The sequence below is a fragment of the Lemur catta genome, chromosome 7 (assembly GCF_020740605.2).
Source record: "Lemur catta isolate mLemCat1 chromosome 7, mLemCat1.pri, whole genome shotgun sequence".
Lineage (NCBI taxonomy): Eukaryota > Metazoa > Chordata > Mammalia > Primates > Lemuridae > Lemur > Lemur catta.
Window position 1 is genome coordinate 63,865,072 of NC_059134.1, and position 15,777 is coordinate 63,880,848.

Consider the following 15,777-nt stretch of genomic DNA (forward strand, 5'->3'; position numbering starts at 1 on the left):
CTATGAAATCCTACAAAAATAACAAGCATCAATAGAAAATATTCTTCTACCAAGTTCTCTCTTCAGAGCCCCCTTGATCTCCTTGTTCCTGAGACTGTAGATGAGGGGGTTCAACATGGGGATCACCACCATGTAGAACACAGACACCACCTTGTTCTGGTCAGTCAAGTAGCTGGACTTCGGCATCACATAAATGAATGTAATGGTCCCATAGAACAGAGTGACCGCAGTGAGGTGGGAGGTGCAGGTGGAGAAGGCCTTGTGGCGCCCCTCGCTGGAGCACATCTTCAGGATGGTGATGAGGATGTACATGTAGGAGACGGCTATGACAAACACAGTGACCACAATGATGGAGCCAGAAGAAAATGAGGAAACAGCTATAGGGACACTGGCATCACAACAGAAGAGTTCAATTAAAGGAGCAAAATCACAATAAAAATGGTTGACTGTATTTGGGCCACAGAAGAATAAAGAAAAGAAGGAAAAGATAAAGGAGGAAGCATTAAGACAACCACCTGTGTAAGCCACTATGAGCAATTTCACACAGACTTGTGTGGACATTTTGGTTGAATAAAGCAGTGGGTTGCAGATTGCCACAAAGCGGTCATATGCCATGGCAGCCAGAAGGAAGCATTCAACTGTCCCAAAGAAAGCAGCAAAACCAAACTGGATGGTGCATCCAAGGTAGGAGACTGTATTTCTCTGCACCAGGAAGTTGACAAGCATGTTGGGTGTCACAGAAGATGAATAGCTTATGTCAGCAGAAGCCAAGTGGCTCAGAAAAATATACATAGGATGATGGAGCTGAGAGGAGATTCTGATTAGAATGATTGTGCTGAGGTTGCCAGAGATGGTCACCAGGTAGATGCACAGGATGATCATGAAGAGGATGAGTCGAAGGACTGGATCATCTGTTAAGCCCAGTAGGATGAACTCTGTCACAGCAGTGTGGTTCCCATACACGAGGGAATCCATGAGACAAGTAGCTGCTCCCAAAAAGAACCTATAATGAGATTAGTACATTAAGGCAGACATAAATGTAATGGTTGCATTTTCATTAATAATACATGAAGGTTATATATGTATACCATGGAGTACTACTCAGCTATAAGAAACAATGGTGATATAGCACCTCTTGTATTGGATAGAGCTGGAACCCATTGTACTAAGTATCCCAAGAATGGGAAAAGCACCACATGTACTCACCATCAAATTGGTTTCACTGATCAGCACCTAAATGCACATTTAGGAATAACATTAATCGGGTCTTGGGCAGATGGGAGGGGCAAGGAGGGGATGGGTGTACACATACATAGTAAGTGCGATGCTCACTGTCTGGGGGATGGACAGGCTTGAAGCTCTGACTGGGGGGGGGCGGGGTGGGGCAAGGGCAATATACATAGCCTAAACTTTTGTAACCCCATAGCCTAAACTTTTGTAACTTTTGTATGCTGAAATAAAAAAAAATACATGAAGGTTAATATGAACAAATCTATCATTCAAGGAAAGTTTGGACTAAAAATTGTTTTATTAAATTTAGAGTCTCGTTTATATATTTTTGTGTAATAAGTCATTCTATATTTTAAAACTTGTTTTTATCAGAAATACTAAAAATTTACTTCAAATATGTATATACTTTTTTATTCTTTCTAAAAAATGTACTTAACATGCCTTTGAAGCTAAAGATTTACAAATATCACAAAAAGGGATGGTAAGTACAGCAAAAAAGAGTAAAATATATGTAAGTGTAGGATTATGCAATGGAGACTTGAGTATTAGCTAACATTTACTGAATGGTTACTTAATTACAGGCACAGGCTTAAGAAATATATATATGTATTTATTAATTTCCATAAAATACCATTCAGTATTGCTAATTTACATTTTATAGATGAGGAAGTTGAATTTGAACATGTAAAGTGACTTACCTAAAGTTCCATAGCGAGTTCTGGAATCAAGATATGAATCCCAAACAGTCTAGATCCAATCAATTCCTGCAGAAACTACATTATAAAGGAAAGTGAATAATATTTACCATGAAATCTAGTACATTGAAAATAAGGGCATAACAGATTAGCATTTCAGTTTTTTGACAGTTAACATATAAAAGAGGTGCCTAATTAGTTACATAGTTTACCATGTCTATCACTTAAACAATACTAGTGTTTAAAAAGAAAAGTGCAATTTTCTTCAATGGACAAGGAAGGAACAGAAAGTTATGTTTATGAATGAAGTCACCTAGTATAAATTGATTACGATGTTTTAATATTTCCAGTTAAAATGTTGTTATATCATGTAGTTTGATATTCAACCTAATCACTATGCAAAAGTATATGATTAATATTCAGAGCATAATTATAGTACATTTATTCAAACCAATCAAATAATTTCCTAATGTAACAATGTTTTCTAGTTGAAGTATTGATATTATAGAATAAAATAGTATTATTTTGGAAATAATGTACCGCTGAATAAAGTTTCAGCCTACAAAGATTATACTTTACCCAGTATTGATAATTGTTGAAGCTAGGTGTTGGGAACATAGCAGTTTATTACCACGTTCTGTCCACTTTGCTATCTATGCAAAGTTTTCCATAATAAAAATAAAACAATATAATGGTTTCAAAAGCTTCACTCTGTTTTGTACCATTAGTCCATATAAAGTAAAGGTTAGGTTCCCCCAGAAGCAGACTCCGGAACAAGGATAAGTGTACATCGATTTTGGAAGAAGTGCAGGGCAAACCAGCAGGGAGTGGGGATGTGATACAGGAAAGGAAAAGTCTCCCAAAAGAATGTGCTGTTAAGCACATGGTGGGTGATAGGGTCTAACCCCAGGGGAAACTGAGAAATGGTGTAAAACACATCTCAGAATTATCCCACCCAAAGGGCAAGAGTCATTGGTCAAGGGCTCCTCACTGGGGCTAATTCCTTGGCATTTAAGGCTTTTTGTGGGCACAGAGTTGGATCGTGGGAGTAGGTAGAATTCTTCTTCAGAGACGTACACATTGGCAGTTAGAGTCTAGAGCACATAAAAGATCCAAGGAACATGAGTGGGCACACTAAGAGCATTCACAACATCCGTATTGTTCTTTTAACATATTGCTCTTATATTCTGCTTTTTGCTGATGGCAATATTTCCATTCATACTCTTTTGTGTGTTTGAATTTTACTATCTATTTAACATATAGTTGTTGAGGTTCTATTATACACTAAGCAGTACTCTATTAAAGTTGGCATGGAGCTAAAGTCTGAAAATGGTTAGAGATAAGTAAATACAGTATGAAATATCACATGATAAGAATTATGGTAAAAGGAGCTAAATTGTAGTCCACTTCCCAGAGGAAGTGATGTCTAAGCTGAGAACTGACTGTTCAAAAAGAATGGGGTAGAGTGTTTTAAGCAGAGAGAACAGCAAACTGGGAGTCACAGATAACAAAGAATGTGTACTGGAAGAACTCAAAGTCAAGGAGAGAGGTGCTGAATCAGAATATAAACCAAGGAAGGGCCAGAAATGAAGTTATAGATGTTATCAGGGGCCATATGATACAAGGCTTTATTAGCCATATTAAGGAGTTTGGACTCTATCCTAAAAGCAATGTGAATTCATTAGAATTTCAAGCAGAAAACAAACATACAAAAATGCATTTTAGAAAAGTTTGTCTGGCCACAGTGCGAGAGATAAACCCACAGTGTGGGAGACACAGAGTCTTTTATATAAGACTAGAAGCAAAAAGAATGATTGCAATTAGGCTCGCATAGCAATCATACAGGAGAGACGATGGGATAAACCGCAAAGATGGGATGGAGAGATATGGATGGGTTGAGAAAAACTTAAGTGTTATTTACATGGCATATCTTTGCCATCACTTTATTTCTAACATTTTGTCAATCATTTCCCTTTAGTTGGGTCCCTTATAAACATCTTATATTTAAATTTTGCTTTTGATGCAATTTGAGAACATTTATCTTCTAAAAAGAATCTAAATCATTTTTTTATTTCAGCGTATTATGGGGGTACAAATATTTAGGTTACATATATTGCCCTTGTCCCCACCCCCCGAGTCAGAGCTTCAAGCGTGTCCATCCCCCATATGGTGTGCATCGCACTCATTATGTGTGTATATACCCATCCCTTCCTCCCCCCTCCCATCTGCCCAACACCCAATGAATGTTATTACTATATGTGCACTTAAGTGTGATCAGTTAAAACCAATTTGATGGTGAGTACATGGGGGGCTTATTTTTCCATTCTTGGGATACTTCACTTAGTAGAATGGGTTCCAGCTCTATCCAGGAAAATATAAGAGGTGCTGTATCACCATTGTTTCTTGTAGCTGAATAGTACTCCATGGTATACATATACCACATTTTATTAATCCACTCATGTATTGATGGGCACTTGGGTTGTTTCCACATCTTTGCAATTGTGAATTGTGCTGCTATAAACATTCGAATGCAGATATCTTTACTATAAAATGACTTTCTTTCCTTTGGGTAGGTATCTAGTAGTGGGATTGCTGGATCAAATGGTATTTCTATTTTTAGTTCTTTGAGATATCTCGAAATTACTTTCCACAGAGGTTGTACTAATTTTCAGTCCCACCAGCAGTGTATGAGGGTTCCTATCTTTCCTCATCCACACCAGCATTTGTTGTTTTGGGACATTTTGATAAAAGTCATTCTCACTGAAGTTGAGTGATATTTCATTATGGTTTTGATTTGCATTTCCCTGATGATTAGAGATGTTGGCACTTTTTATATGTTTGCTGGCCAATATTCTGTCTTCTTTTGCAAAGTTTCTATTCATGTCCTTTGCCCACTTCTTAATGGGGTTGTTTGATTTTCTTATTGCTGATTTTCCTGAGTTCTATATAGACACTAGTTATTGGCCTTTTATCAGATGTATAGCATGCAAAAACTTTCTCCCATTCTGTAGGTTCTCTATTCACTCTAGTCATAGATCCTTTGGCAGTGCAGAAGTTTTTAAGGTATACTACAAAGCTATAGTAAACAAAACAGCATAGTACTGGCACAAGTACATAGACCAATGAAACAGGACTGAGAACCCAATATAAAACCATCCTCATATAGCCATCCAATCTTAGACAAAGCAGACAAAAATATACATTGAGGGAAAGAATTTCTGTTCAATAAATGGTGCTGGTAAAATTGGATAGCCACATGTGGAAAACTGAAACAGGATGCTCACCTCTCACCTCTCACAAAAATTAGCTCATAGTGGATAACAGTCTTAAACCATAAGAATTCTAGAAGAAAACATTGGAAAAACTCTTATAGACATTAGCCTAGTCAAAGAATTTATGAAGTAGATCCCAAAAGCAATCACAACATCAACAAAAATAAATAAATGGGACCTGATCAAATCAGAAATTGATTTTAATTTAATAAATTATTGACAAATGTTCCATTTTTAATTTGGTTCCCTCCAGAAGTTAAAAAGTGCCTTTGTTTCCAAAACAATGGAATTTTACCACTATCTGTAGTTGCATAGAAAGATGCCCATGGTCTTCTATTAAATTACAAAGAAACGATTCAGAACAGTATATGTAAGAATTTATATAAATAAAAATGTGTGCATAAAATTTAGAAGGACTATAAACAAACAAAAAAGGGGAACTGCGGGAGTGTACAACTAGATATTATCAAAATTTCTCTAGGTTGGTGCATATATGGGTATTCTCCATGTTTTTATTGCATGTCTGTACTTTCTAGTTTTTTAAAATAATGTACATGTATTTTTCTGTTAATTTTGCAAAATAAAAATTTTAAAAAGGAAAAAAAGAGCAATAAAAGAATCTTTTCTTTACTAGATTTAAAATGTATTCTCACAATAACAGTGTAATAATTAAAATAATATACTGCACTGGCCCAGGAAAATAATAAGCACATAAATGGAAAATAAATATGATATAAATATATCTATATGTATATAGATATATACAGGTATATATATCTATATATGTACATATATACATATATATGTATGTATATGTATATATAATATATGTATATTTCAATAAATGGCGCAATAAATATTTTTTAGCAAAGCTGTAAGGTACCAGATTACTAGGTGAAATTTATAAATCCTTAAGGGTAGGAAAATCTTTTCTAAGCATGCCATCAAAGACAGAATCATGAAGGTAAAAAATGACAGGTTTAACAACACAATTTAAAATGTTTTATATGCTTAAAAGAGCCAATTTAAAAATAAAATAGAAGTTTTGAAAAATATTTAAGAAATGAAAAAGATAAATGCCCTTAATGTATAAAGAGTTCTCACAGTATAAAAATATAGCTATGATTGTATGTCTATTGGCTAGTGTCTTTCACATCCACATCAGGGAACAGCAGTCCCAGGTTGCTTCTTCTACCTCAGGTACTATAATTTTTAACATATTATATATGAAACACACCCTGCACCCTGGCCCCAACTGATTAGAACATGCACCAGTGCATGTGCAGGTTATTCTTTCTGACCTCACAGCAATTTTCACTTGTCCTTCTCTGATCCACTTATTCTGTGCCCCAGTGGACTGCAGACAGACACACACTGCATCCCCCAGCCTCCTGGATCTCTGCATTCTGGTTGGTTCCTGCCAATTTAAGGTACCAGCAGAAGGCTAGAAGGTAGGGGGAGGTGTGTTTGCTGGCTTCCTTCCTGCCCTTGCGCTGTGGTTCTGTCAGGGTCTAGTCCCTCTACAAATAGTGCTCTTGCCAGGTGACCCCCTGCCACAGCTTCACCACTCTGGTGACACTCATTCCTTCTTGACCATTTCAGGCCTACGGGTGTTAATGATTTTACTTTTAGTTAATGCTGTTACTAGTCTCTGAGTGCCTCAGAATCCTTGGGGGCCCCCTTAATTCTGCCCATACCTTGATACATAACCCCTTCACTAAATTCTCTCCAAAATCTCCACAAGTGTGTCTTCGTATCCTGCAGTCGCTGACTCAGAGAGTGGATAAACATAAGGTCACCAAGAATTGGCACAGTATAGAAACTGTAGCCTCGTCTGTGTTGGCTTGGTAAGAAATTCTGCCTAGTAGGAATGATCCTTATTAGAGACGACACATGTCCCTATTTATATTTTCCTTAGGTGAACTCAGAGGAAGTAAGTCACTGAACTCCGGTTCTATCTGGATGACACTAAACTATGGTTGTGATTCTCCATGAGGCCAATCACTGGAAGCCCTGGGAGCCAGAGGGGGCTTGTTTTTACAACCTAGAAAAGTCTCTGAAATTTCAGCTACCATCAAATTCATGAGACTATAAATATTGAAAAGAAATAGAACAGATATCATTATTTGCTGATGATGCTTATGAAGCCCAAGAAAATCAGCTTAAAAAACTATTATAGGCCAGGCGTGGTGGCTCACGCCTGTAATCCCAGCACTCTGGGAGGCCGAGGCGGGCGGATCGCTCGAGGTCAGGAGTTTGAGACCAGCCTGAGCAAGAGCGAGACCCCATCCCTACTAAAAATAGAAAGAAATTATATGGACAGCTAAAAAATATATGTATAGAAAAATTAGCTGGGCATGGTGGCGCATGCCTGTAGTCCCAGCTACTCGGGAGGCTGAGGAAGGAGGATCACTTGAGCCCAGGAGTCTGAGGTTGCTGTGAGCTAGGCTGACGCCACGGCACTCTAGCCCGGGTGACAGAGTGAGACTCTGTCTCAAAAAGAAAAAAAAAAACTGGCCGGGCGCGGTGGCTCACGCCTGTAATCCTACCACTCTGGGAGGCCGAGGCGGGTGGATCGCTCAAGGTCAGGAGTTCGAGACCAGCCTGAGCGAGACCCTGTCTCTACTAAAAAAAAAATAGAAAGAAATTATCTGGACAACTAAAAATATATATAGAAAAAATCAGCCGGGCGTGGTGGCACATGCCTGTAGTCCCAGCTACTCGGGAGGCTGAGGCAGTAGGATCGCTTAAGCCCAGGAGTTTGAGGTTGCTGTGAGCTAGGCTGATGCCATGGCACTCACTCTAGCCAGGGCAACAAAGCGACACTCTGTCTAAAAAAAAAAAAAAACTATTATAAATAATTTTTCCATAAATGGCTGGTTCCATAATAGTCATAAATTATATATTACTCTTTACCTTTCATTCTTCCTTAATGTCCCATGACCTATCAATTACTGAGTTTGAGCAATACTAGCTGATATTTCTTGGATCACTATACCTGACTCCTTTTTTGTTTTGACTGTCCAGACCATCCAGGGTCCAGCAGCAATCATGGCCTTTTTGCAACAGCAGCGTCCTGCGATGAGGCACCGGACTTGGCCAAGAGCAGCAGGCTGACTGGCTGGATGTCCACAACCAGGCGGGGCATTTGAGCTCCTGCTGGACCAGCAGGTGGCAGCAAGCAAATGATTAAATGAACTGATCCATGGACATTGAGATGAAGCAGAAAACACTAGATGGGTGTGAGAATGTATGAGTGTGTGCTTAACTTTAGAAACAATAAGAACACATTTGCTTTTCAGATGCCTTTGACACACTTCATAGTCAGAGGGGGCATAGTCAGAGGGGACAAATCGATCATATATTAGTCTGCAAAGAAGTTCTTAATGAATTTCCAAAGATTGAAATAATATAGTACACAGTGTTTCATCAAAATGAAACCGAAAATTGATTACAGAAAAATTTTTTAAATGTACTAAGTACTTGGAAATAAATACTTATCATAAATATCTTGAGTTTTTAAATAACATCTCCCTTTTATGGCATAACTAGAAATGAATCAGTGTCATCAAATGAAAGCATTATATATCACTATTTGTCCAAAGTGGTAAACTGAAGAAAATTGGTAGGTTTAACACTATTTATTTTAAAATTAGAATGACTTACAAAATGAAACATTCAATCAAATGGGCTATAAAAATACTACTACTAATAAAGCAAAAAGAGGTAGAAATAAATTAATACATGTTAAAGCACAAATTAAATAAGCTACAGAAAGTAAGTATAGTGTATTTAAAGGGAAAAATATATATTTATTTAAAATGACCAATAATTGGCACATCTGGGACAAGTCTGCCCAATGGAGAGAAGAAAAGAAAGAAAAGAAAAAAGAAACAAGATGTGGGAAGAGAAGGGAAAAAAATAAACAAAATTAAACTGAGGAAAAATATATATAACCAAAAATAAAAATCATTTGCTAGGTTCAACTTGACACTATAACCATTTTATAACAAATATTAAATAATTTGAAAAATCTAAATGAAACGGTTATTTTCCACACTATGCAAGAGCAATATTTCCCAATCTTTTTCACATGATAGCATACTTGGAAAATGATAATGTTTGTATGGCATAACAATGCTGAAAAAAAAATTCTACTTGTACATGGAGGCAGTAGGCATTAAAACTCTGGCCATCCCAGCACATCCATAACCAATTTGTAGCAGACTGGTTGGAAGTTGTATTCTAGAAGTCCTAGAAAAGGCAACATGCCAAGGATAAATAAATTCACACCTAATGGGGGCGGTGCGCACTTTCTGGGGGATGAGCACACTTATAACTCTGACTTGAGTGGTACAAAAACAATATATGTAATCAAAGTATTTGTACCCCCTAATATTCTGAAATTAAAAAAAAAAAAAGGCAATATGCCAAGGTTGGAGGGAGAGACAATGAGGAAGAAAATGCTCAAAGGAGGAAATAAAATTACCAAAATTACATTTTTGCAGATATTATCATCTAAGTTCATAGAGAAAAAATGGGTGAAATTCTCAACATAAAATAATAAGCAGAAGAGTTAGGAGTGATTCAGGGGAACTCTAAGTTCAGAATCAGTGGCTATAAACAGCAGGAAGAGGAATTTGAGGTAATTACCAGAATGATTACATGAGGATTTACCAATGGTTAGCCAATCTCTTTTCCTCTACTTATGCTGACAAGAAGGCACAAGTTAATGTCCTGTGAAACTAAAGCAGTGCATGTGGACACTAGTTGCAGAGACTCAGAATAGTTTTCCAGGTAAGGTGGGCAAACCAAGATGGATGGATTGCACCAATAATAATAAGAAATTATTTTCACTGTTGACACAATCCACATGACATGTTCTCCTCCAAACTATGAAGGAAAGCTCACCAGAAACCACATCCATAGATAAATGAAGAGGGAGTCTCAATCCAAAGATAAAAGGGCGATCAAGAACCACCAAACATTTGAGGAAAATCTATGCCTTGAAAGATAGAAACCCAGTTTCACAAAAAGAAGAGATAATACCAAACAAAATAGATCACAAAACAGAAGATATTAAAATTCAATTTATTCAATTGAATTGTATCCATTCAATTATTAATAATATAGTCCTACAATACTGAGCAAATGACGTTTTCATTAAACAATTTAAATACTTTAAATTGTGACAATTGAAAAAATATTTGAAAATTTATTAGATAAGAGAATGGGCTGAATGAGAGAATAGATGATGGTTGAAGAAAGGATTGGTGGACTAGCAAACTAAACTTAGTTATCCCCCCTTAAAAGTAGTACAAAGAAAAGATTTGGAAAACAATAGAGAAAAGTGAATATATGAAAGATATTCCGAAACTCAACCCCTGTTTGAAAGGAGTTCCAAAAGGAGAAAAGAGAGAATGGAGGAGAGGAAATAGTAAAAGATAACTTCAAGAAAATTTCACACAGGTGAAGAAACACAGAAGTCTTCAGAATTAAAAATCCCATCAAGTGACAAGCATGGTGAATGATATAGAGGCACAAATCCAGATCTCATGTTAAATTTCAAAGCACCAAGAATAAAGTGCAATGCTACAAATGTTTCTTGGGAGAAAACATGATTTGACTCTAAAGAAATAAAAAGATTAATCCCATACTTCTCTTTCACAATTTTTTGATAAAATGCAATAGAATTTCCTCGAAGTTCTAATGAAAGTTGATTTTGAACCTAAGCTATATCTAACCAAACTAGCATTAAGATGAGGTATAAAACAAAGCATTTTGAAACATGCAAGATCTCAGAAAATTTATTGTTCTCAGGCTCTCTCTGAAAGAACTACTCAAGGATATACTCCAGCAAAACAGAAAAAGGAATTCAAGGTAAAGGAAGATCACACACACATGATGATGAAGTAAAAAACAAGTAAATCATATAATTAAACCCAAATAATTGTTGATACATGCTGCAAAAATATAAGAGTTTGGAAAGAAATCCCAATGTCAACACAAAAGATAATAATGCAAGGCAAGAGAGTGGGTTCAGGAGGAAGGAAATAGAAGTGTACTAAAATTTTAATCTTGTTAGGAGAAAAAGATATAGTGAATAGAGATATCAATTAATTATATAAATCAACCTAAAATATAAATTAAAATTTTTAAGAATTTAACCCATTTTGAAATTTAACTTGTCAATTTACATTGAAATGTAAATTGGTACCACCATTTTAGAATACAGTTTAGCCTTATCTAGAAAGATTGAAGATATGCATAATCTAGCTGTGCCGCTTCCAACAATGGCCCTATTATATTTTAATTTTGATTTGGTTGTACTTTTTTCATAATTCTTGAGAAAATCATTAAGGATAGATACTTTTCCCCCTAGAAATATTGCTTCATTTCATGAGAGTTTATTTCAGGAGTTATCTTCAGCCCTCATTGCACCCCCTCATTCTCCTTAACCAATCCATCACTAACAGTCATGCCAGTTTTATGCTAATACCTCCCCAGTCTGTCTGTTCTCCCTATCTCCCCTGTCAACACCATAGGTCACCCCACCATACCTCTCACCTGGACAGCCTCCATAGTCAGCTAACTGGAATCCTATAACCCATGCTAGTTTCCTTCCAAATCATTGTCTACCCTGCAATTTCTCAAAATCTTTTCAAAATGCAAAACTGTTCCTGCCTGCCCTTGGTTTAAAACTTTTTTCTGTTATTCAGTATATGCAAGAGATTTCATATTATTCAAAAGTGTTATTCAATTATAATATTTTATTGTATTATATTTCAATTTTAATATTTTAAGTTAGTAGTGATTACATGAATATTTATCACGTTATTCTCTACCTTCTATACACGGAATATTTCTCACACAAGAAAAACAGCCAAAAATTCAAAACAAACAAAAAAATCAAGATTATAGTAAAGCAACAGAGGCTTTTTAATAGCTCCCTAATGAAAATAGGAAGTATTAAGATACTACATGCCTCACGTTTCTCCAGTGATATACCACATACAACTTCTTTGGGTTATTTGCCTGAGATGTGTTTCCGTTTGCCACAGAGCCTTTGTTGTTTGTGCCTATGACTCTCTCTGCCACCCACTCTCCATAAACTCCCTGGTTAATTCCTATTCAAACTTCAGATTGCAATGTAAACATCACTTTCTTGGAGATGTCTTTCTTGATGTCTTCAGCCTAGGTCAAGATAGATAATAGACAGACAGATAGATGATGCATTGGTTTACACTATATATTTTTTCAAACACTTATCCTGGCTTGTAATGATATGCTGATTTGTGTGATTATTTTAGTTGTCTTTTGCTCTTTACCATAAGGCCCAGATGGGCAGGAACAATGTCTGCTTTGGTTCCCTATTTTAGGATCTTGCCTGGAGTTACTCCTCAGTAAACGTGAGTTGAATGAAGAAGTAAATGGAGCATGCTGAACCTAGGCTATGGTCAAAACTTGGGGTTAAAGGGAAGGATGCTCTAGTTCCACTTCTGCCGCTTAACTTTGGGCAATGCATTTCAGCTCTCCGCAGCTAGGTTTCCTCATGAGTAAAATGATGATGATAGTAATGCCCAAGCTGCAGTAATGCCCCAACAAAGTGCTCAGCAAAATGCCCAGCTCCTGTAGGCACTCAAACTATTATTCATTATGTTTCCATACTTCTGTATTTGTCATCTTTTGTTACAAACTTTCCACATTGAAATGTTCTCCCTATCTGCTCATGCTCTTCTGAATGTCATTTGTTGATCTTGTGGGTGGACCTGAAACTGTTTTCCATTTCAGGCTGTCTGTAAAGGGTTTGAATGATACTCAGGAGGAGGAGGTGGTGGCACTGCCATTCTCTCTGTCAGATGTGTCGCTGTCCCTGAGAGAGCCTGGCACAGAACTGGGCTCCACAGGCTGCAGCCCTGAGCAGGGAACCTGCTTGGGGTACAGACTTCTGGGCTGTTCCCTTTGTTCTTTCTTTTCACTCTGTTGAGACCTTGGCTGCCTCCCCCGCCAGGGAAAATATTGCTGTGTTTTGCTTATAGATTTGTTTTGTTTTTACTTTAGATTCATGTGCTTATATTGGACAAATTCTAAAGCCTCAAAGTGTTAACCAGGGGAAAATGTATTGCTTTTTATTGAAACTAATCAAATTGTCAGAAATTCATGCTTGGCTGACCCTGTCTAAAGTTTGGTCACCCTCTCCAGGTTCGCCAAGCTTTTGTAACTCTTACTGAAGTCAGTGGTGGCAAAAGGGGCTCCGTGAAGAACATCTGGATTTAAAGTAGACTTTAATTACATCTCACACCCCTGTGCTAGACCCCTGTTCAACCCCAGGGAGAGGCTTAAAAGCTTGAGTCATTTTAACCTAATTGCTCCCTCATCATAGCTTAAAGTTGACACCTAAACCTTTAAGAATGCACTCATTGTCCCTGATTCCTGACTCTATTTGCCCTTGGCAAGTGCTCCCAGGGAACCAGAACACTATTAGTAATTTCAGTAAATGTTTTCATGGTCTTGGCTATGGAGTTAATGTTTAACAAGTTCCAGAGGAACCAATTTCCTGCTTGAGGAAACTTCCTTACCAAGTTCCATAATTATTCCCAGATAGTCAGTCATTGCCCTGTGGAATCCATTCAGCCAAGGGCTGTTAATAGGCCACAGGTGGCAGCTACAGTTTAGTTACCAAGGAAACAGATCTACTGTACAGACAGTAATGTTTGACACCATGAGACCTGTAAACACATGTATTTCGGCTACCTGTTGGTTTTTTGTTTGTTTGCCTTGTTTTGTTTTGTTTTGTTTTGTTTTTTGGGGGGTGGGGGTTGCAGATCAGGACATACATCCTTCCTCTTAAAGCCAGGGAGAAATGGCCTACAGTGACTTCTCTAAACCAGTGTTCCCAAACTTTTTGTCTTGGGACCCCTTTACACTCCTACAATTTATAGAGAACCTCAAAGAGCTTTTGTTTTTATACAATATAGCAATTAATATTTACTATATTAGAAATTGAGGACATTTTTTAAATATGCACTTAACTCATTTAAAAATAATAATAACCCTATTATGAGTTAACAGAAATAACAATTTTGATTAAAAATAATTATATTCTTAAAAATCTTTAGAAGAGTTTTATCATTTTACATTTTTGAAAGTTTCTTCAATATCTGACTTAGAATACAGCTGAATTCTCATGACTGCTTCTGAATTCAATCTGTTGAGATGTAATGCATCATGTAGCTTCTGGAAAACTCTACCATACATTCCTGAATGAAAGAGAAATAAAAGGTAAATAACATTTTAATGTCATTATGAAAATAATTTTGATCTCACAGAATCCCTAAAAGGGTCTCAGGGTCTCCCAGAGGTCCAGAAACCAACTTTGAAAACCACTACTCTAAGCAAAACTGTTGTAAAAGATGGTCATTAAATAGCCTTATCTGAATGAAACACAGAGAAAAGCAATAGACCAAGAGACAAATTTGCACTTATTATGGTGGGAGTGTCTGTGCTCTGCTCTTAATACTTCCACTGCTTTAGGCCATCCTGACTTGCAGGAGGTCCAGCCTCCTGCTGGGTTGTCCTCATGATGACAGCTGGGATGATCTGTCAGATGATAATCAGAAATACATAGAAATAGCCCATCTAGAAGCCCTAACACCAAAAACGGGTGGGATACAATTTTATTTTGAAACAGTGACTTGAAATTCTATTAATATAAATTAGCAAATCTCAGACATCTGCAGAGTTTATTAGCAAAGGTTACAATGTTAGAAAAAGTAGGTAACACTTGGCAACAGTAATAGCAGAGAGTAAAGAATTTTCATTTACAATGAATGCCTGGTTTTTCTCTCCTAAAGACCTGGCTGAAAAGTGAAAGGATAGGGGAAACATGAAGTTTCTAAGAAGAATTGCCTATATTTACCTCCCAGAAGCAATTACATCTTATGCCCAAATTGTATATTAATACGTTGATGGGATCCTTTTGAGGCCAAAAGAGTGACACAAGGACATCTGATGATCTTAGGTTGTGTGGCCTGCCTGCAAGAACACCCAGTACTGATTTGAACAACTCTACCCACAATCTCTGCCTGTGATTTATTATTCCAGGCATACAGTTCTACCCAATCTGGCCACCTCCATGAGGTTGCTCAAGTCTGGGATATGATTGGAGATAAGATCTTAGTGCACCGCCAGTGGCACAATGCCTGGGCCCAACTTAAGAGTATTTTCAGTTCTTTTTCTTTCATCACATAAAAGGCAGGAGAGCACACTTACTAGCCAAAAACATGAACTGTGAAGTCCAAGAAACCTATGTTCTAGTCCAACCCAGCCACAAAATAATTTTGAATATTTGGTCAAATTATTTCTTATCTCTCAGCTCCTCTGTCAAAAGATATGTTTGTGAAGATTTCAATGAGCTCATCCTTGTATTAATAAAAGGCTTAGCAGGCTATAGAGTGTCCAATAAATACTAGCTATTATTAAAATACAAATTTTATTTTGTTTCTCCCATGTGTAACATCCTTCAGTGACTCCCCATATTTTTTAAAATTGAATTGAAGCTCCTTTGCTTAGATCATAAT

The 15,777-nt window shown here is 36.9% G+C and overlaps 1 protein-coding gene across 1 annotated transcript; it reads right to left on the reverse strand.

Annotated features, from left to right (window-relative positions):
• On the reverse strand, positions 1-975 carry LOC123642073 (olfactory receptor 502-like). The gene has a single exon (XM_045556999.1). The coding sequence runs from the start codon at positions 973-975 to the stop codon at positions 1-3; it is 975 nt and encodes a 324-aa protein (XP_045412955.1).
• Positions 976-15,777: the final 14,802 nt, after the last annotated feature.